The sequence below is a fragment of the Vespa velutina genome, chromosome 6, assembly GCF_912470025.1.
Source record: "Vespa velutina chromosome 6, iVesVel2.1, whole genome shotgun sequence".
NCBI lineage: Eukaryota > Metazoa > Arthropoda > Insecta > Hymenoptera > Vespidae > Vespa > Vespa velutina.
Genome location: NC_062193.1, coordinates 5,599,613 through 5,621,815, shown reverse-complemented (window position 1 = coordinate 5,621,815; position 22,203 = coordinate 5,599,613). Strand labels below are relative to the sequence as shown.

Genomic DNA, 22,203 nt, shown 5'->3' with positions numbered 1-22,203 from the left:
TTGTCACATTACTAATCCTTTTTAACATATTCAATAGTGAACTAATCAACAAGTTTGGCATGAATAACTCTGATAAATTACACTCAATCGCTTACGTTTTAATAATCTATAAAGTAGATTTAATAATCTATAAAGTAGATATGGATATAGATAAAATCAGAGACACATTGCAGGGAGTTATGAATGATATAAATAGTTATTACAAAAACTTATAGTTATTATAAAAATCAAAAAATTCGCAAAAGCGAAGTAATTTTTTTCAGAAGACCTATTAAACAAATTAAATAATCGGCTGTTAAAAAAATAGTTGTATAAAATTAATAACGATAGATATCCACACCAACGAATGAGATACCAAAGAAACGCATCGTGAAATATTTGGGAGTTTATCTAGATCATCAGCTAAGACCGAACAAACACTATTCGTTTCAATTAGACAAAGCAAAAAAAGTTTTCAAGCTGAACTCGAGAATATTTTACAATAAAAACTTTGCTAAAGCCAAAATAATATGCTATGGACTACTGATGAGAGCTATTCTAATTTACGCAGCTCTTGTATTATGGAATACAGATCTAATAATAATCGAAAAAATAAGAAGATTTGAGAGATCTTGCTTGAGATCATGCCTAAGGACGCACATAACCGCTGAATCTAATTATAAAAGAAGAATTAAAAATGAGACCATTTCAATTTTTAGTAAACTAAATACAGGCTACATTCCACCGGAACTAGTTATTTATTGTGAGAAACATGGTCTAATCTAAGACCACAATAATCTTCCACTAATCACCGCCGCAGATACTCAACAAGAAAACAAATTAATAGTAACCATGCTGAAGATATTCAAGAGAATCACATTTTCTCGAAAACACTACTAAATAGAGATGTAAAGGATACTAACAGACTATGTAAAAAATACTACTAGCTATAAAAAAGATGTTAAATACATGGACGATCTGCGCCGAAGAACTAGATTTAAATAGTACTAAATACTCATGACAGATTAATAGTATTCATAATACAAGATAGAATATATCTGCTACTTTAAAAAGAAACACATAAAAGTTTGATAGAGACTTATAACGTATAGTTTAATTGTACATAATGTATATATGTTCCCATTGGAAATATACCCCCTCCCCCTCCTCCCCTGTAGATTAGTTAGCATAATTGCTAGAGTTGGTAAAAATTTATTTTATAGTCACTATTTTTTATTTTATTCACATATATATCTGATTGTTTGATGAATATTATATTCACAGTTATAATATTAATTAAAATTCTATTGTATTGAGTGTTATGAGGTTTATCTACAGATAATTTATATCTGTATTTATAATAAAATAATGTAAAAAGTTTTCTAAGTGAGATTATACTTGTGTACCTAATATAGGGCTGTGTCTAATAAACTTACTTTTAAAAACAACAAAAAAAGAAAAACCAACGAGCCATTTAAAATACATATTTAATTTATTTATTTCTATTTTTTATCACATATGAATCATTTATACTTTACCGATAATGATAAAAATAAAAAAAAAGGAAATATTTACTTAGATAAATAAATATTACTCATATAGGTAAATATTACTCATTCGATAAGGAAAAAAGTTTGATTTCAGTTTAATCAATTAATTTTGTATTTGAATCATAATATATTATCTACAAATAATATCGGATAGTCATTTATTTCAATTCTACAGGGTGAACCAAAATTTTTATAAATCGGTCAAAAGTTTTTGGATAATTTTAAAAATCAATTAATCCTTTTCGAAAAGTTTTCAGATCAATCCTTTTTTCTGATTATTACAAGTCCGACTTGTAATTGTATAAATTAGAAAAAAAATTTTCATAATTTATTGAAACGCGAATTACAATGTACAAGAATGATTTAATAATGTTATCTAATATATGTATGCATATTATAAATAATTGTATAACGTTTTAATACATCATTTATCATAGTATATTTAATATATAAATTCTATTTATTTGAGTGATATTTTGATTAGTATTTATAATGAAATACATGTACATAATATAATTGGTCAGTATAAATAATTAAGTATTATGATAGCGTTTGGATTTATTATAAATACCGATCATCTATTTGAAATACTGACAAATTATTATATTTTAAAATATTTTAATTAAAGTACTAACTGTTTTTTTATTAATTGATGTCGATCACTTACATTACGTAATAATAATTTATTATAATGTTCCATTCATTATTTCAAATACTTATTTAAAATTTTAATATAACTATTTTGATCTGGTCCGACAGCAGTTTCTAATATCATATATATCATTTTTCATAATTTTACGAGGAAAAATGTAAATATTTTTAACATATTTATTACACATGAATTATTTATACTTTATCGATAACGATACAAATAAGATAAGGAAATTCTTACTGTGATAAATAAATATATATAGATAAATATTATTCAAAATTTAATAAGGAACAAAATTTAGTTTTAGTTTAATCTAAAAAAGAAATATCCTTTACGAATTTCTCAATATTTTGCCGACAGAAACTGTTTAAAGGTTTTTAAAAATCGAAATATAATCGAATTATTATAAAATATATACAAAAGTATCTAAATCAGTGATCTAAAAAAAAAATATATATATATATTTATATATGTATATGTATGAAAAAGTTAATATAGTTGATATATTCATACTAAAAAAACTAATAAGAGATCCATTCAAATTAATTCAAAGAAGATTAAATCAAATAGTCTACTATACGATTCTATTTATTCAAATCAGTTTTATTTACGAAAAAGCAATACGAATAGGTCTACATATATACATACGTTCCATCAGAATCATTCATGTATGTTAGACATCAAGAGTTTCATTCTGAATAAAAATAAAATATCCATAAGAAGGAGACCTATAATATTATCATAAATGAATATATATAAAATGGAAAAAAAAAAATATATACATACATACGATACAACATACAATATAGAGCTAAACAATAGAGATATAATAGAAGTATCTTCAAATATACGCTAATAGATTTAAAAAAATACGACATATATAATTTTTATTCAAATTTCATTCTCTTATTCAACTTCCTGCTCGCTTAATTTTTTTTCCTGGCCACCTGAATGCATATAGCAAAGTTTATTTAAAGCAAATTAAAAAAAGAGTATAAATTTTGAAAAACGATTACTAATTACTAATAAATTGATTCTTATTTTTTTTTATTTAAACATACGGTGAATTATAATACTTACATAATACCGCATAACGTCAAATATTAAAAAATCGTTTACATATACGCAACACACATATACACACGTATAAACATAAAACATGCAATACAGGAACAATCAAGTTTAAATATATATATTTATTTAACAAATTAATAATGTAGTTGTAATATAAATAATATATTGTTAAGAGCTGAATAATTTTACTTCAAATAAATTACTTCAAATAAATATTGAAAAAGAAATCATTCATTTGTCGTTTGTTTAAACAGTTGTTTGTGGTATTAAAAAAATACAGTATTTAAGCTATATTGTATCATTAAGAATCAAAATGGGGGCGTAGCTCAGATGGTAGAGCGCTCGCTTAGCATGCGAGAGGTACCGGGATCGATGCCCGGCGCCTCCATGAATAACGTTGTTAATTTTTTTTTTATATCTACTTCGTAAAAATAGAAAATAATTTAAAAAAAAATTAAATTTAGTTTTTACGAAAAAATTTATTTATTTGTCCTACGTATTTATTTTTCCTACTTATAGTGATTTCACTCGAGTTCGATTCATTTATGTATATTTTTATAAACAATTAATGTTAACAATGAAATGAATATTTTAAATGTTTTTATCATTTTCATAATAGACTTATGTACGATACATAGTTATATATAAATAAAATATAAAATAATAATATATAATAAAAAAAACAAACAATTAAAAATATGTTAATTATTATTATTAGTACATCGTAGGCACCATCGGCGCCGTGGCTTAGTTGGTTAAAGCGCCTGTCTAGTAAACAGGAGATCGAGGGTTCGAATCCCTCCGGGGCCTTGTAAATTAAAGAATTCTTTTTTCAATTCATAATTTTTTTTCAATTTTTAATAAATTTACTATAGAAAATGTATCTTCTTTTTATGCATATTTTATTAGAAAAAAGTATTTTCTTTATTGCTCGCGTATATACGTACAATGTTATACATTTATGTCTTACATAGGTTAATATTCAACTAGTATATTTATAGGTTATTACGACTTCTTAGATTGGCAGTACTGTCGGAAACTATTCTGAAGATTTCTGTATCATCCTTAGAAAAGGAAAGGAGGTTGACGGCTGTTTATGATAAGTTTTTTTTTATATTGAGAAGAAATTCATATATTGTGTTCGTGCATGGGAAAAACAAAATTTCATTTTGCCATTATCTATATAGATAGATTTGTAATATCCTAGAAATAATGTCTTATAAAAATTGAATCATCGTCATTTTAGTATTGACCGCACCCCGCTGACGTTTTTCCTTAAATTGTACGGATATATTGTATTATATTATATTTATTACTTATATCAACTTATATATAGATAAATATATATATATATACATATATAGTATTAGAAAAAAATGACAGTGGTGCATAATCTGGGTGTTGATGTTATAAGTTATCATGCTTGGAACAAAGACAGAACAGGTATGTCTAGATAATACTTTAGATATAGATTAGATCACTATTAAATTATTTTTTTTTACAGAAGTAGCAGTATGTCCAAATAATAATGAAATTCAAATTTACAAGCATTCCTCTTCGGGATGGAAATTACTTGATACATTACAAGAACACGATATGCATATTATGGGCGTAGATTGGGCACCTCGTACTAATCGTATTGTTACCTGTTCAGCAGATAAAAATGCATACGTTTGGACACAAGGAAAAGATGGAAAGTGGAATCCTGCATGGGTTTTATTAAGAATAAATCGGGCTGCCACGTGTGTAAAGTGGTCTCCTTTAGGTATATTATTATGTTAACAATTGTCTATCTCTAAAGGTAACAGATTTTTTTATCTACTTTTGTGATAAATCTTCTTCTTCTTACAGAAAATAAATTTGCTGTTGGTTCTGGAGGCAGGGTAATAGCAGTTTGTTACTTTGTATCAGAAAATAATTGGTGGCTTTGTAAACACATAAAGCGTCCTTTAAGATCAACGGTAACAACAGTTGATTGGCATCCAGATAATAAAGTTTTGGTTGCTGGATCAACAGATTATAAAGTTCGAGTATTCAGTGCTTTTATTAGTGATATGGAAGATGCACCAGGAACGTGTGCTTGGGGAACAAGTAATACATTGGGCACATTACTTGCTGAATTCCCTAATACAAATAATGGAGGTATTTCTGCTAAAAGAATTATTGATAACTAACTTAAAATACTTGTTGCTTTTACATAGATGTTGCATTTTTGTTAGGTGGTTGGATACATTCGGTTGCATTTAGCCAATGTGGCAATAAAATTTGCTGGGTAGCACATAATTCGTCTATATGCGTCGCAGACGCTACAAGGGGCAATGTAGTTTATAGGCTTTATACCGAACATTTACCATTTTTAAGCTGCATTTGGGTGGGTCCCAATTCCATTGTGGCCACGGTAATCCAGTCAAAACAAAAATGTGAACAACATTATATTATAATAACACAGATTAGAAATGATACATTTTTTCCTTAGGGACACAGTTGTATGCCCATGTTATATTCTGTGGATGACAATGGACAGATTTACTTTGTATCAAAATTAGATAACATGCAAAAAAAAGAAACCGCTGGATTGTCTGCCATGAGAAAATTCCAATCCTTAGATCGTCAAGCACGAAATGATTCCAATGACAATGCATTAGATAGCATTCATCAAAATACAATTAACTGTGTTCGTCAAGTATCGGATAATGAATTTAGTACAAGTAGCCTAGATGGCCAATTGGTCATTTGGGATTTGAAGGTATCATATAATATTTCAAGTATTAAATATATAAAAATAACAACATATTTATATAATAATTTTAATGTTGCTTTTTTGCCTGATTATTTATAAATTATTATTTATAAGAATAACAATTGTATTCTCTTTTATTTTGTAGTCTTTGGAAAATTCCATTGCTGGACTGAAGATAGTTTAAGGAATACTTTTTTTTACAAAACCAAGATTAAAGGTATATGAAATTGAAGAGTGTATAATATTGAAATAAATCGTACATTAATCCTGCTAATTTTATTCTTGCTCCTGTTCAACTGAAAACTTTAATATACGGTATAAAATACATGAAAGTGTGTTGTAAAGTGCATTATCAGAAAGCAATAAACAAATAACAAATATAGTTATTATTGATATTATATTGTTATTGATTTATTTATAGATATTGATTAGAAATATTTAATTGATTATGTACGTAATAATTTGTTGAAAGATAAAAAATAAAAGTGGGAAGGAGAGTTGAATTATGTACATAAAAATAAATATTATAAGTTGTAATAAAAGTGGTAAAAAAAAAGGAAAACAAAAAAATACAAAGACATTTTGAATTGATTAAAATATAAAACACATACACATATATATATATGTGTGTGTGTGTGTGTGTGTGTGTGTGTGTGTATATAAATTATATAGAAACATAATAATATCGATTAATTTTGACTATAAATAAATTATTTTTTTATTTCTCTTTTAATCGGTCATACGTTTTAAAAATTTTTATAGATTTTTTTGAATTATTGTAATATCAAAATCTATCTTAAGAAATTGTAATCAATGGCCGCGTTATAATATCCTACATAATTCTTATAGACTATAGTTATTGTTAGTTACAATGCATTGAACATGGCGGAACTCACGGACCAGCCAGTGGATAGTCATGTCTCGTGTAAAATTTTGATCATCGGAGCGGGCATGGCCGGATTGTCTGCCGCAAATCATTTACTTAAAAATAGTGAAACAGATTTTCTTATTGTTGAAGCAAGAGGACGTATAGGTGGCCGAATTATAGCAACACAAATTGGTATGGTTGAATTAACCTCTATCTTAACGTACGTTGACAATCAATAAAGTCTTTTACTTCTGTATAAATTTGATATTTGAACTAATTTTGAATATTGATTCTTACAATTTCATAAGTCAAATTATCATTCATAATAAGTATAAATGTTTCATTTGATTATATCATTTCATACCGGATAAAATATATTGTTTTTCTTTCTTATTAAATAATTTGCATTGCATTTGTGATAGCATATTACTATTGTTATAGAGATCTTATTGGTAATATACATATATATATATATATATATGCTTATAAAACAACATTACAATGAATACTTTTGAATATATTTCCAGGCATAATAAATTCTTTGATTTTTAGTCTCCTCATATTTATATTATTTTTGTATTGTTTTAATTTAGGAAATGAAAAAATTGAACTTGGAGCAAACTGGATTCATGGAGTTTTGGGAAATCCTCTTTTTGAATTAGCAATGGCAAATGGATTGATAGATATCATAAATATACCCAAACCACATAGAGTTATAGCTGCTATGGAAGATGGAAAACAATTACCATTTCCAGTTTTACAAGAAATCTATGAAGCCTATGTGTGTTTTTTAAGACGTTGTGAAGAATATTTCTTAAGTGCTTATAATCCACCAGATGGTATAAATAGTGTTGGAGCACATGTGGCGCTTGAAACTGATATATATTTGTCATCTTTACCAGTTGAACAAAGAAGAATAAGACAGTTACTTTTTGATTGTTTGCTTAAGAGAGAAACTTGTATTACTGGCTGTGATAATATGGAAGAGGTCGATCTTATGGAAATGGGATCTTACGCTGAACTACAAGGTGGAAATATCCGTCTTCGAAATGGATATAGTGCAATATTGGAGCCAATTACAAAACATATACCAAAGAACTGTATACTTACTAAACACGTTGTTACTAAAATTAGGTAAATTATTAGATCCCTCTTCTACATTAATATGTGTATTTTTAATACTCAAATATTTCATAGTTTTTACAAATATTTATTTTTAATAGAGCTTTAGTCGATTTTAAAATGTCTTTTTCTTTTTTTTAAACAAGAAAGCAATTTAAAACTTTAGTTTTATTATACTTATTAATTCTTTATATTTTATTTTAAATATAAAAGTTATATATATATATTTTTTTTAAAGAACATTATGGATATTGGTTTTGTAATGATTTCATATTATATGCTTTTTTTTTTAAATGATCTTTTTCTAATTTAATATTTGTGTTTACTCTTATGCAATAATCTCAATGAAGTTGTTGATAAAAAAATAAAGTATGTTTATATGCTAATCATAATTACAGATGGCAAAAACAGGAATGTGAGAATGAAACATCTGATGTAGCAACAAATAACTCTAGTAGAAATAAGGTTATAGAAATTCAATGTGAAAATGGAAAAATGATAACTGCAGAACATATAATATGTACATTGCCTTTAGGAGTTCTTAAAAAAAAGGCTAATGATATTTTTGAGCCGCCCTTACCAGATAATAAACTCCAAGCAATAAATAGACTTATGTTTGGTACTGTAGATAAAATATTTTTAGAATACGAAAGGCCTTTTTTAAATCCAGGAATATCTGAAGTTATGCTTCTTTGGGACGATAGAGGATTGTCAGAAGACGACAGACAAGATTTAAGTAAAACATGGTTTAGAAAAATATATTCTTTTATTAAAATATCAGATACACTTCTTCTTGGTTGGATATCAGGAAAGGCTGCAGAATATATGGAACAATTAAGTACAACCGAGGTATCAGAAGTATGCACATCAATTTTAAGGCGATTTTTAAACGATCCATTTGTACCAGCTCCAAAGCATTGCTTACGTACTACTTGGAATTCTCAGCCATTTACATGTGGTTCTTATACATCTATGGCCGTTGGTGCAAGTCAAGTAGATATCAAGAATTTAGCTGAACCATTGATACTGCAAGATCAGCCTTCCAAAATTATGATAACATTTGCTGGCGAGCACACACATTCTTCGTTTTACAGTACTGTACATGGTGCATATTTAACAGGCCGTACTGCAGCTCAATTGTTACTCGAATCAAGAAGAAGTGAACAAAATCATATAAGTCTTAGTTGTGAAAGTACTAGTGATCTTAGCTCATGGATTCAAGGAATATCTTTAACTTAAAATTAAAAATTTTATATATATATATATATATATATATATATATATATATGTATATGTATATGTATATATAATATTTTGTTTCCAGACAAGAGCATTTTGTGTATTGCTTGAAAAAAAGTAATCAATACTTAGTCATTTATGATGAAGGTGGATCGCTTAATCTAACACTTGGAAAAAAACAGTAATTATATAAAGTAACAATCTTAGTTATAATTCTAATCTATGTGCATGTTAAACAATTTTTAAAACGATATAATTTTTAAATATCAAAATTATCTTTCTTAACAAATTATATTTTTTAGTATTTATCGATTTATTTAAAAAATTGCATGTTATGTTTTTCTTAAGAGAGACTGTTATGCTTTGTTTGTTTTGTATAAATGAAAAAAGAAGTGATGCATTTAAAAAGAAAAAAAAAAAAAAAAAAAAAAAAAAAAAAAAAATAAATTGTAGAGCGTATTATGACTGATTTAGGAATATTATGCACAATGTACATTTTATTAATTTAAAATCTGTTATTGATGCTTGTCAGAATATTTTCTTTCAATCATCTTTAAATAATAGTATTTTTAATGATAGCTTTTATATAACTATAAACAATTGAGCACATTTTGTTTCAAATTATTTAAATTATGTGCTCGTTATTAATACTGTATGTATGTACAATTGATGATATAGCATTTTTATTTTATTAGTAAATTGATTTAAGAAATTAATATATTATAGTAATTCTTAAACTATGCAAGATCACCTTTGTAAACTTAACAACGTAATTTATCATTGTAAATGTTCGTTTTATAATAGTTTTTATTTTCATTGAATTTATTTCTGTATTCGTACTGGCTCGCTTATGAACGATGTTAAAAGATCAAAAAGTCTCTTAAAAAAAAAAAAAAGAAAAAAAGAAAAAAAACTGCATTTTTACGGTATATATATATATACATATAAATTAATCTTAACGATACACAATTTCACTACAGAAAATTTTGTGCCATATTGTGTTCCTTTTCATTGTGCCTATATTTGTAATAGAATGAAAAAAATATAAAATGTAAACAATTAAAAATTGGAAAAAGAGACGAACGAACAATTGTCAGGCGCAAACAATTTGGCGAATACGAAATTATTATATTTCATTAAATCTCAAATCATGATTAATTTTTATGAAATAATGTAAATTTAATTAAACATCACGTATTGTATATATAATAAAAAAAAAGATTATTTATAATATTATTATTTTATTTCTCTTATATGTAAATGCTTTTAAACAGTTACGTTTATGAGATATAAAAATTATCGTATCAACGATAGTTTTCGATAAATAATAATCATAGAAAAAATAAACGAATATTATAATTGAGAATATTATCTCTTATGCAAGTATTTTCGAAATCTAGTCAATTTTTTGTATTATCTATTCTGTAGATAAAAAAATCGACGATTATAAACAAGTCGATTTGAAATCAATATTTTAAAATATTATTAATGAAGTAGCTATTATAAAATTTATAATATTCACTGTTACACTGTTATAATATCGTTTATGCGTAATCATGTATAGTGTGATATAAAAATAAGAGAAAAAAATAGGGATAAAAAAGTTCTATATTATGAATTTATGATAATTTTTATCTGTATAGAAAAAATTAAATCTATTGCAAATTTAAAATATAAAAGCTTTTGTACTCAATAGGTAACTTACCGACTGATAATAACATACCGACAGCTATTATTTATACAGTCATGCAATTACATTAATAGCGTACTTACAAGCTATGTAAAATAATGTAATATATAACATTTTTAATGTACGTGATGAACATATTCTTACAATAAAGATTACTTTTTCTGTCAATATACTTACGTGTAAATTAATTTGTATTATCTCCTCATACATCCTATTTTCCCAATATTCAATTCAATTTTCGAGAAAAATTTTGCATCTCACCTCTTCGAGCATCATGTGATCCTAATACAAATTCAGATTTGCGGGAAAAGTTTTCGCGCTTTCCCGTAATTTGATTTGTCGAACAGGAGAACATAACTTATCTGGAGGTAGCACGGTTTTCGCGTGCCACTTCTTCACGAATCATGTGATCCTAATACAAATTCAGATTTGCGGGAAAAGTTTTCGCACTTCCCCGTAATTTGATTTTTCGAACAGGAGAACATAAGTTATATATTGGGACAATTTTGGAAGTATGATGGGAGAATGACTGGGTTAATTTATAAATACTCAAATTTTTATATAATATTTAATTTTTATTTTTAACTCTGATAAAATTACATTGATATAATCTTATTAATAATTTACGCATACAACTAAATCTAAAATTGTAAGCTTATAAATAAAACTATTAACTTTAATATAATAAATTTCTTTAGATTCATATAGTTGTCTTCCTTGTCCATAAAATTTTGGCATTTTAAGAATAAGTAAATGGTGTGAATCCTATTGATTGCCATAAAGTATTCAGATAAGATTATACTTATCCAGGTTCGTCGATGATTTATTTACGTATTCTTTATCACATTTCTGTGTGCTATATTTCTTGCTTATGATGATTTTTGAAAAACAAACGTTTATTGTATTAGATTTCTATTTCATTTGATATGACGAAGAAAAAATGATAAATAGATGGACTGATAAAAAAAAAACAGATTTATAGGAGAAATACCAGAGGGCTCTAGGGTATCATAATGGGGAGAATCCACGAGTTACAATAGAAATTTCCTAGATTTTTAATCGATAGTCGGTCTAGTTTTTCTATAAAATGGAACTCCTTGCTTGGGTAATCGACTAGATCTATAATTCTTGTTCCAGAGAGGAGTTCTTTACTCGATCGGTAAACCACGTACATTGTTACGCGGTTGAATACTGCCATTTAATTTTTTCATTCGTCGAATGCAAATGAAACGCTATGAGCTTGTAACAATTCGAATTGCCGACGGAAATGATAAAATCTTGTTACTAATGATGGATAAGGATTATTACATTACGTCTAATCATTGACACTTCGAGTTTTGAAGTAAATTGAAATGGGAAACGAGTTCTTACAAATCGTATTAAATTATCTATGCTCGTTTTTTTTTTTTTTTTTTTTATTGACAATTATGACGAACGATTTCCAAACGATTAAACGGAAAAACATGAATTATTCAAAAATAGATCCTCGAGATAATTATGCATGACTTTTGACCTTTCAATTATTCTCTTTACAATCCGATTGAAGTACTATCAAAAGTGCATTATAAACGACGTAAATTGCGCATGCATGTAACGATGTAACGCGTTGAAGTGTCGTGTAATACTAAAAAAAAAAAAAAAAAAAAAAAAAAAAAAAAAAAAAGAAACGAAAGAAAAAGAAATCAGGAGGAAAGAAACAGAATAAAATGAACAAAACTAAAAGTGTATTTTTATGATTACTATTTGAAATCTAAGAAAAAGTGAGAAAGAGAGAGAGAGAGAGAGAGAGAGAGAGAGAGAGAGAGAGAGAGAGAGCGAAAAAGCAAAGGGAGAATGAAAGACAAAACGAGAGAGAGAGAGAGAGAAAGAGTATTTGGATCAACAAGTGTCGAGCTTCCCCCGAAGTGTGTATAAGAAGAGCAAAGAGGAATGCGGCTCCACCATTCGTAGTTATATTGATGCCAGTCGGGTTGCCGGTAGCGCAGGCGCGAAAAAGCGAGTGGATTGGTACGCGAACGGGCGGGGGTTCCACGACGAAATGGTCGATATTTTAGCTATAGTAGGCTATAGTGGCGCGAGGCTCTTTCCCGAGGCCAGTCCTAGTCCAGTCTCTCTTTATAATTGTCGCGAAAGAAAGGGCTGCACGCACACATATCGATAGAGAGAAAGAGATAGAGCGAGCGAGAGAGAGAGAGAGAGAGAGAGAGAGAGCAAGAGAGAGAGAGAGAGAGAGAGAGAGAAAAAGGCAAAAAAGAAAGAAAGAGACAGCTGACATAACTAATCGGGAGAAGAAGAAAGATAGAAAGCAAGTAAGAAAGCAAGAGAGAGAGAGAGAGAGAGAGGGAGAGAAAGAGTGCGTGCAAAAGAAAAGAAAGAAAGATACATCGGTCCTCCCTCTTATCGCGATAAATCGAATCTCGATCTCCATCGAGATTCGTCGTCTTTCTCTTAATAGAGTGATTAAACAAAGTGCAAACGGTAGCCTGTGTTGGATCCTTGACGTCAGAGCAGCAACCCCGTGTCGTTCAAGGATACATCGTCTTCGTAGAAGGTACGAGCCGATGGAAAACTTACAACTTCTATTTTTCTTTAGAAAGAGTTAAATCGACAGAGAGAGAGAGAGAGAGAGAGAGAGAGAGAGAGAGAGAGAGAGAGAAAGAGAAATTGATAGATAGATATATAGATAGAGAGAAGGAGAGAGAGAGAGAGAGAGAGAAAGAAAGAGAGAGGGAGAGAAAAATCGAAAGAGAGTTTTGCTATCGAAATTACTTATTTCGTGTTTGAAGGAAAGGCTTGTCGATAGGCGTGCTTATTGATTTCCCTCGTTCTCTCTCTCTCTCTCTCTCTCTCTCTCTCTGTCTCTCTCTCTCTCTCTCTCTCTCTCTCTCTATCTGTCTCTCTTACTCCCTTCTCTCTCTTTCTCTTTTTATCTCTATCTTCCCCTTCTCTTTCTATCTTTCTATCTGTCTGTCTATCTGTCTGTCTGTCTGTCTGTATGTCTCTTTCTCTTTCTCTTTCTCTTTCTCTCTTTCTCTCCCTTTCTCTTCTCTTTCGTCATTTCCCTATTTGTTCTCTCTTATTACCAGGGACGATAAAAGCTGCGGGTATGTTCGTTCATTCGTTCGTTCGTTCGTTCGTTCGTTCGTTCATTCGATCAGAGAAAAAATGACCCTGTGTTTTTCTTTTCCTTCATCTCTTTCCGTTTCCTACGTGGCGTCCATGTTTGTTACTTGCTAGAGTAACAGTACGGATGAGGTAGAGAGAGCTAGATAGATAGAAAGAGAGAGAGAGAGAGAGAGAGCAAAAGAGTGTGTGTATGTGTGTGTGTGTGAAAAAGAAAGAGAGAGAGAGAGAGAAAGAGAGAAGTAGAAACAGTACAAGAGAGGGCGATAAACGAGTTGGAAAAGATGATCTTCTTTGAACGATTCGAATCATTCGATTGTAATTACGTTATATTTACGTATTTTATTCTTTTTCTATTTTCTTAAGCCATTGCTAGTAATCGTGACTGTCAAAGGGAGAAGGCCCAAGACACGATAAGGTCCATTTCCTGTTGGCCTGCTTTCTGTAATCAGCCAGGAAGGTTGCCCTTGTAATTATAACTCCGTATAATTTCTTTCTCCCTCTTTTTACTTCCCTTTTCCTTTCTCCTTCGTCCGTTCCTCCTTTCATTCTTCTCGTTTCACTTTTAACAATGTCGCCATCGCGCTCTCGGGGCTCGACGAACTTAGTTGCCATCAGCTGATCGATCGTTAATGCTCGTGAATTTGTCGGGGAAACGAAAGGATTGTCCATTACATTATATGGAGAAATTTCTTAGACGAATGAAATATATTAGATAAGATGGATTTATCATCTCTGTTGAATAATCTTATCGATTAATGTAGAATTGAAAATGTTAATGGTAAAACTGTTAATTTTCTTTTTTTGAAATCTTATTACATCAATCTCTCTCAAATCTATAATCTACATGTATATACATATACATATACATACATATATATATATATATATATATATATATATATATATATATATATTTCATATATATTATTTTTCTCTTGCCCTACCAAACTGAGATTAGGTGTCACGCTCCAACCTATACGGAGGCTCCATCTTTCGCCGGTGCTTCCACGGACTACTGAAATCGAAACCGTATGGGTGGTACGGACCGGGCAGGGGGATGAGAATCGATCTTCCAAAAATATTTTATACCTTCCTACCCGTTAGGAATCAACGAGCTTGATAACGGACATATCTGTGTGTGTGTATATATATATTTATATATGTATATATGTATAGATACATATCCATACACATGTATCTATCTATGTAGATACGTATAATTATGGCATTCTTGGAGAAGTAACGATGGATCCATTCGAAAATGTTTCAATGTTATCCTTCGATATTGATTGTGATAAAAAGAAAAAAATGTCAAAGAGAAATGTAAAAACGTCTAATCGTTCGATTTCTTCGATTAAATCTTTCCGAAAGATTTAAACGATCTTTGAGAATCTACTAAGTCTCGATAATATTGTCGAAAGTATGGTCTTTAAAATTTATCATTTGATCTTTTTATTGAACGTTAAAACGACGTTTATATCTTTGCCTCGAATATCTCTTTAATTAAAAGTATACTCCTATAATTCTCGTATAATTCTCTCATCAACAGTTGAACAATTTCTGCTAACTTATATGCATTCATATTATATATAATGTAAATATATACAGTCTCCCGTATATATTTTTTTTATAATGAGAAAAAGGTTGAAAGAATTTCTTGAAGAAATATTTTGGTTACATATTTACGTTCGAATACATTTACACGTTTAACATTATTATTTATTTAATATTTCGGACGGAATGCATAGTTGCGGTTAAGTAAAATTTTAATTAACTCGTACGCGAATGAAGATAACGTTTGACGATAACGTTTCTATGTTGGAGTGTTAATAAAAAAGAAAAAAAAAACTTCTCACTCTCTCTCTCTCTCTCTCTCTCTCTCTCTTTCTCTGTCTATCTCTATCTCTCTTTCTCTCTTTATTACGGTGATAGAAGAAATTACGTTAGTTTCAAGAAAGTTTTGAACTTAGAAAATTGGATCACGATATTACTTCTTTGATGAAGGAAGCTTAAATAGGAATGATATAAAAAATTAAAAAAGAAAAAAAAGAAGAAATTATATCATATCAATATCAAAGATTATATAATATATGGATATATATCGTACACACGTATACGTATACATATGTTTTATTAATATTATCGTTAATATAAGAATGAACATTGAAAAAGGTTATTATAATTACGTATACGTACGTCAAAATATATGATACGAACAGATGATATCATTATCATGGACCTTGTCCTGGTTTCTACGATCGTTCCATTTTAACCTACGAGAGATCCTGTTTGCGCGAACGAACCTTACCATGGACTCTACCTTTCTTTCATCCGAATAAATAAAAAAAAATTCCATTATATATATATATATATATATATATATATATCTCGTCGAAAAATATTTACGCTTAATATAATCCAATGATCAAATAATAGAAAATTGAATTCTATCGCGATTGATTAAACTCATCTTACGATATTAATCATAGACGGATTAAATAATAAATTCAATTATTTTTTGTGTCAATAAAAAAAAAAAATTAAAAAATGGTTATTTCTTTTTCTTTTTTTTTTTCTGTAACGTTAACAAATATTAGATATATTAAAATTCGAAGATGAAATGAATAAGGATGTCTATAGTCAAAGAAGAATCTTGAACGTATCTGGAGTAACTTTACTGTCGTTCGAGTATAGTACGATCGATAAAATCCCTTCCACTGATCTAAAAACTTGTCCATCGTCTGTTCAACCCCTTCTGCGATCGTTTATTTATAGTGATCGTGATCGCCGACATCGGCTATCTCAGACGACGAATTGTTCTCTTGCCATTCAAGAAAGAGAGCGACAGAGAGAGAGAGAGAGAGAGAAAGAGAAGAAAAGATGCTTTTTTTCTTCTAAAGAGAGGTTCAATCGAAACGTCAAAAGCTAATGGATCAATAAAGCGAAACATAGGATATAACCAACGCCATTTTATCAAGGCAATCGTAATTGGCAATTTAAAGAGATCTCGTATAATGTACTATTATTTCTTATTCTCTACTAAAGCTTCCTTCATTTAATTTCACTTCTTTAAAGCACAAGTCTTTCTAAGAACGTCTGCACAAGTGTCAATTCGAAATGATAAATCGATGTAGTTTTATTACTTCGAAAAATTTTCCTATTAACTCGAAACTTATGCAACTACGTATATACGTATACATATACGTATAAATATATATATATATATTTACGATATTTACTACTCAAATTTTTTATTGTTTTTTATATTGTTCTTTCTTGCCTTATTTTTTATTTTGTTCTTTTTCTTTCTTTTTCTTTTTTTTTTCTCTCTTTTTTTTTTTTTTCTTTTTTTTGAAAATTCCTCGAACTCGACATAACGAAACCGTATTCATTATTACAAAATTAATCGTTCCTTTCTAATATTAATTGTCATTTGTTCCTTTAGTTCATTATTTCTAATCGTTCGAGTAAGTAAGGTATCGTTGATATAATTTATACGAGTGTTGCATGTAAAATTTACGTATTCACACTGACGCCTATGTGTCTTTAGATAAATGCATACACATATATATACACGCATTCTTATCGTAAAACACGTTTCGATTCTGGTCTAGTATACGAACAGAAGAATGAGAAATAGCAATGTTAAACGTCATCAAAGAAATGGTCGTGGTCAACGATAGCGTATGAATGAATTTTCCTTGCGAAAGATTACGCGAAACTGGGTCATTGGGTATACTTGACCGTTCTAACGCATAAATACTCCTACATGCTCACGTATATATATATATATATATATATATATATATATATATATATATATTATATGTACATATATATTATGGTTATTACTTTTTTTTTTCCAACAAAACAAAAGGAATTAATTATTTATTTGTGTAACAATCTTAAATCAAAATGACATGGAATAGAATAGAAAATTATCCCATTAAGAGAAATCTAAAGGAATTGTAACGATTGGTCGGACTAAAAGAAAATGGAAAAGGAAAAGAGAAAAAGAAAAAAAGAGAAAAGAAAAAAAGAGAGGAAATGGAACACCAATGTATACGTAGAAATACGATGGATAACATGTGACATAAAGAGTAGCGGAAAATAAAGGCTTGTACGTATTTACCAAGTATGTTGTTCTATGCAGGAACGAACGAACGAATGAACGATGTCGTCTTGTTACAAAAAGATCCGTGGTCGAAACAAACGGCGGGGGACAAGAAAACCGCAGAAGTCGCCACGTCGTCGTGAGCTCGAAAACATGTCTATTGTTATATACATATATAAATATACATAAAAGTCTACATTACTTAATATATATATATATACATATATAGATATATACATACATATATATATATATATATATATTCACGGATTTGTGAAGATGGAGCATTGAAGCAAAATAAAAGAGAAGAAAATAAAAGTAAAATAAAGAAGAAAAAACAAAGAGAGAGAGAGAGAGAGAGAGAGAGAGAGAGAGAGAATAAGGGCGTGATGATACGTATTTGTCTTGGATCTGTCGAGCTCGAAAAATTTTTCCCTACATTGGGATTTATTCGCATGATAGACCGTCGTTGAAAAAGAAAAAAATAAAAGAAAAATAAAAAAAAAGAAGGAGTGAGAGAGAGAGAGAGAGAGTAAAAAGTAGAAAAGAAAAATAAGAAAAAGAAAGGAGAAGAAACATTGTGAAAAGTGGTGATTGTGGTATTGGTATTGGTGCTGGTGGAGAGTGGTAATGGTCAAAGGGCATCAGAAGGGCTCGTCGTCCAAAGCATCACCCATTAAGGACTCCGTTTTGGTTTTACGTACGCGTATGGCCCGAATGATATCCATTGTCGAGATTACTTCGCCGAACCAACGTCCGGTACCATGATATCCTTGTCTATTTATCTATTAATATATTAATATATTAATATATTAATCAATCTTAATATTTATCATCCATTAATCTATATATCTATCTATATATTTTTATGTATTTAAGTTTCATCTTTTTCCATTTCAAATTTAATTTTAATATATAATCAGTGTTATCTTTATTTATTCGCATTTTTTATACTTTCTTCTTATGACATACGAATATACTTATGTCATAAAGTTTAGATCATCTCAGATGAGAGAGATGAAATTGATTATATTTAAATGAGATGATTTTTTTTTTTTTTTATCAATTTCAACACATTTTCATCTGACGATCGATCTTCTCGGAAAGAGAGTGCGCGCGAAAGAGACAGAGACAGAGAGAGAGAGAGAGAGAGAGAGAGAGAGAGAGAGAGAAAGAAAGAGAGACAGAGAGAGAGAGAGAGAGAGAGAGAGATCGTCCTTGGTCCTTTTTTTGGCATCGAGGTCGTGGAAAGAGAGAAACGCATCGGGTCACGGTTCCTTCGGGAAATGAACGTAAACCAGAGGGAAAATCGTTTTCTATTCTTAGCTTTTCTGTCGAAGCTATCCGGTAGCTCATTAAAAAAAATCTGCGTCTGTGGGTAGAAAGACGACGTTTCTGGCTTATCTCCCTCTTTCTCTCTCTCTGTCTCTCCCTCTCTCTCTTTTTCTCTTGCTAGAAATTTCAATAATGTCGTAGTAAAAATTAACAGATGATCCTGGACTCTAAGGAATTTCTTAACATATTCTATAGCTTAATAATCTTTACTTTTGTATGTGTCCGTGTATATGTGTGCGTGTATGCATACCTATCTTTATTTACTTACATATCTAATTACATTATCCTATATCAGTGTTATATTAGAAGTATACTGTCTCAGAGGTAACCAATTGATACTTGGATTCCTTTGAAATAATATTTCTACGATCGAAAAGTTATTGTCGTTGCATTGTCTGCTTTGATAAGGAAAACCCAGCGATCATTATCGATATATATATATATATATGCATTGTACGTTTAAAGGGCATCCATACATTGTAAGTCGTAAAGGGCTCAAAGGAACGAGAAACAATAGCGATGTTAGAGAAAGAGAAAGAGAGAGAGAGAGAGAGAGAAGAAGAGAAAGAAGAAGAGAGAGAGAGGGAGATTCCGAATAGTTTCATATCGAGCTTATCTTAGGTGTTACATAGCCACGTTTCCCGGCGAACACGTGTAAAACGACGATAGGAAAGATCGTAGATTTCGTCCAAGTATTCCATTATAGAATCATCTGTTGCATTTAGCTTTTACTACTCGTTCGCGAAACGCGTTGCATTGCAACAAAGCGTTTCACAATTATTTCCCATTATTTAGGATTATCACGTGTTTCAGAGAGAGAGAGAGAGAGAGAGAGAGAGAGGGGGGGGGAGAGATAAGCAGGAATTGAAATTTTTGATTTTATTAGATATTTATGATTGTGACACGTAAAAGAGATATTTCCATTCGACCGAAAATATATATATTTACAATTCGTGAAATAGATACAATGTAATGTAAAAACTTGTAATATATATATATATATATGTATTTATTTATTTATTTTTTTATTCTTCCCAGATGGCGAGCCAAGATCCAAAGTGGCAGAAGGATGCCGCGGATCAGAACTTCGATTACATGTTCAAACTTTTAATAATCGGCAACTCGTCGGTCGGTAAAACCTCTTTTCTCTTCCGTTATGCGGACGATTCCTTCACCTCGGCCTTCGTGTCGACCGTGGGAATCGACTTTAAAGTGAAAACGGTCTTCAGGAACGATAAAAGGGTCAAGCTACAAATCTGGGTCAGTATAATCGCTATACCTATGTACAGGTAAACGTAATATACACTGCATTCGAATATCTGTATATTTGTTTCGTCGTATATGTAAATATATATATATATACATATATATATATATATATATATATAGACTGGTATGTAGACACACATGTACACGTATAGATGCACATTGCATACATGTTTGGTTTTGCATATTATCGATGCTTTCAAAGCAATAATGCGCATTTGTCGTATATCTACGACATCATATATATATATATATATATTGTATATACATATATTATATATTATATATTTTATATTATATATTATATATATATATATATATATATATATATATATATATATATATATATTTAGATTGAACTTTATCCGCAATACTCGACTTCAGTTAAACATAACTAAGTAGCAAAGTAAAAAGAAAATTATAGCGAGAAGCCGGTCAAAGCTTTATTAACTTTAGTTCTTTATTTCCGAGCGATTTTAATAAAAGAAAAAAAAAGCATGATATACGGAAATACGGCTAAAGATTTTTTTCTTTTTTTTTTTTTTTTTTGTAAAGTTTAATAATTGTTTGTATAAAACAATTTATTCGCGAAATTGCCTAAACCTACGTGGCCTACGTTTATATGTATAACTCTGAGTGTTACATAAAAGTTAATAATATTGATTATAAACATTGTTTCAGGACACGGCCGGTCAAGAAAGATACAGGACGATCACAACGGCCTATTATAGAGGCGCAATGGGCTTCATCCTGATGTATGACATTACGAACGAGGAATCCTTCAATTCGGTACAAGACTGGGTGACGCAGATAAAGACTTACTCGTGGGACAATGCCCAGGTAATCCTCGTGGGCAACAAGTGCGACATGGAGGACGAGAGGGTGATCAGCTTTGAAAGGGGTAAACAATTGGCAGACCAATTAGGCGTGCAATTTTTCGAGACATCCGCTAAGGAGAACATCCAAGTGAAGGTACACACACATACACACACACACACACATATAAATACATATATATATATATATATATATGTATTTATGACGAAAAGAACAAAAACAATATTACGGTGTAATTTTTATTTCCTCTCTATGTTTGCTCTTTTTGTTTTTTCTTTTCCTTTTCTTTTTTCGATCAAAAATTCAATCGATCCAACATCACGCATTATCTTCTGTTGGTAATATTCTCTTTCTCTCTCTCTCTCTCTCTCTCTCTCTTTCTGTATTAATTATTACTTCATCTCTGTTTCTTTAAATGGAAAAGATCGAGTTTATCGAAACATCGTCGATCGATTTAATGGACAATGAAATCCGATTAAATCGTGAAACTTATTAATTAACGTCATCGGGAATATTTTTTTCAGTGGGAGTAATCCATTGAATCTTCGTTTAACGCTGTTAAATTTATAAAAGGACAAAAAAAAAGAAAAGAAAAAGAAAAATAACAAAGA

The 22,203-nt window shown here is 29.6% G+C and overlaps 3 protein-coding genes and 2 non-coding genes across 8 annotated transcripts in view; all 5 read left to right on the top strand.

Moving 5' to 3' along the window:
• The first annotated feature begins 3,570 nt into the window (after positions 1-3,570).
• On the top strand, positions 3,571-3,643 carry Trnaa-agc. The gene has a single exon. It is a non-coding gene; the product is annotated as a tRNA-Ala (tRNA).
• Positions 3,644-3,991: 348 nt separating this feature from the next.
• Positions 3,992-4,065, top strand: Trnat-agu. Its single transcript has one exon. It is a non-coding gene; the product is annotated as a tRNA-Thr (tRNA).
• A 184-nt stretch (positions 4,066-4,249) lies between these two features.
• On the top strand, positions 4,250-6,269 carry LOC124949579 (actin-related protein 2/3 complex subunit 1A-A). The gene is made up of 6 exons (XM_047494868.1): positions 4,250-4,698; positions 4,760-5,020; positions 5,107-5,397; positions 5,475-5,653; positions 5,732-6,001; positions 6,141-6,269. Exons 1-6 carry the CDS (start codon positions 4,632-4,634, stop codon positions 6,177-6,179), a joined length of 1,107 nt encoding a protein of 368 aa, XP_047350824.1. The 5' UTR covers positions 4,250-4,631; the 3' UTR covers positions 6,180-6,269.
• A 502-nt stretch (positions 6,270-6,771) lies between these two features.
• On the top strand, positions 6,772-11,084 carry LOC124949869 (peroxisomal N(1)-acetyl-spermine/spermidine oxidase). Of its 2 annotated transcripts, none has more exons than XM_047495637.1 (3): positions 6,772-7,055; positions 7,457-7,997; positions 8,384-11,084. In XM_047495637.1, the coding sequence occupies exons 1-3, from the start codon at positions 6,878-6,880 to the stop codon at positions 9,222-9,224; spliced, it is 1,560 nt and encodes a 519-aa protein (XP_047351593.1). In that variant the 5' UTR covers positions 6,772-6,877; the 3' UTR covers positions 9,225-11,084. The 2 variants fall into 2 exon arrangements, with proteins under 2 accessions (XP_047351593.1, XP_047351594.1); XM_047495638.1 differs by having other exon boundaries at positions 6,943-7,083.
• A 1,813-nt stretch (positions 11,085-12,897) lies between these two features.
• The window catches only part of LOC124949818 (ras-related protein Rab-3), an 11,275-nt gene continuing 1,969 nt past the window's right edge, over positions 12,898-22,203 (top strand). Inside the window, exons 1-4 of one of the 3 annotated variants that reach the window (XM_047495544.1) lie at positions 12,898-13,465; positions 14,404-14,506; positions 20,528-20,749; positions 21,437-21,727. In XM_047495544.1, the coding sequence (XP_047351500.1) occupies positions 20,528-20,749; positions 21,437-21,727 (513 nt within the window). In that variant the 5' untranslated portion in view covers positions 12,898-13,465; positions 14,404-14,506. Of the gene's footprint in view, positions 13,466-14,403; positions 14,507-18,309; positions 18,914-20,527; positions 20,750-21,436; positions 21,728-22,203 lie in introns of those variants that run through there. The other 2 variants (XM_047495543.1, XM_047495542.1) reach the window with 2 other exon arrangements.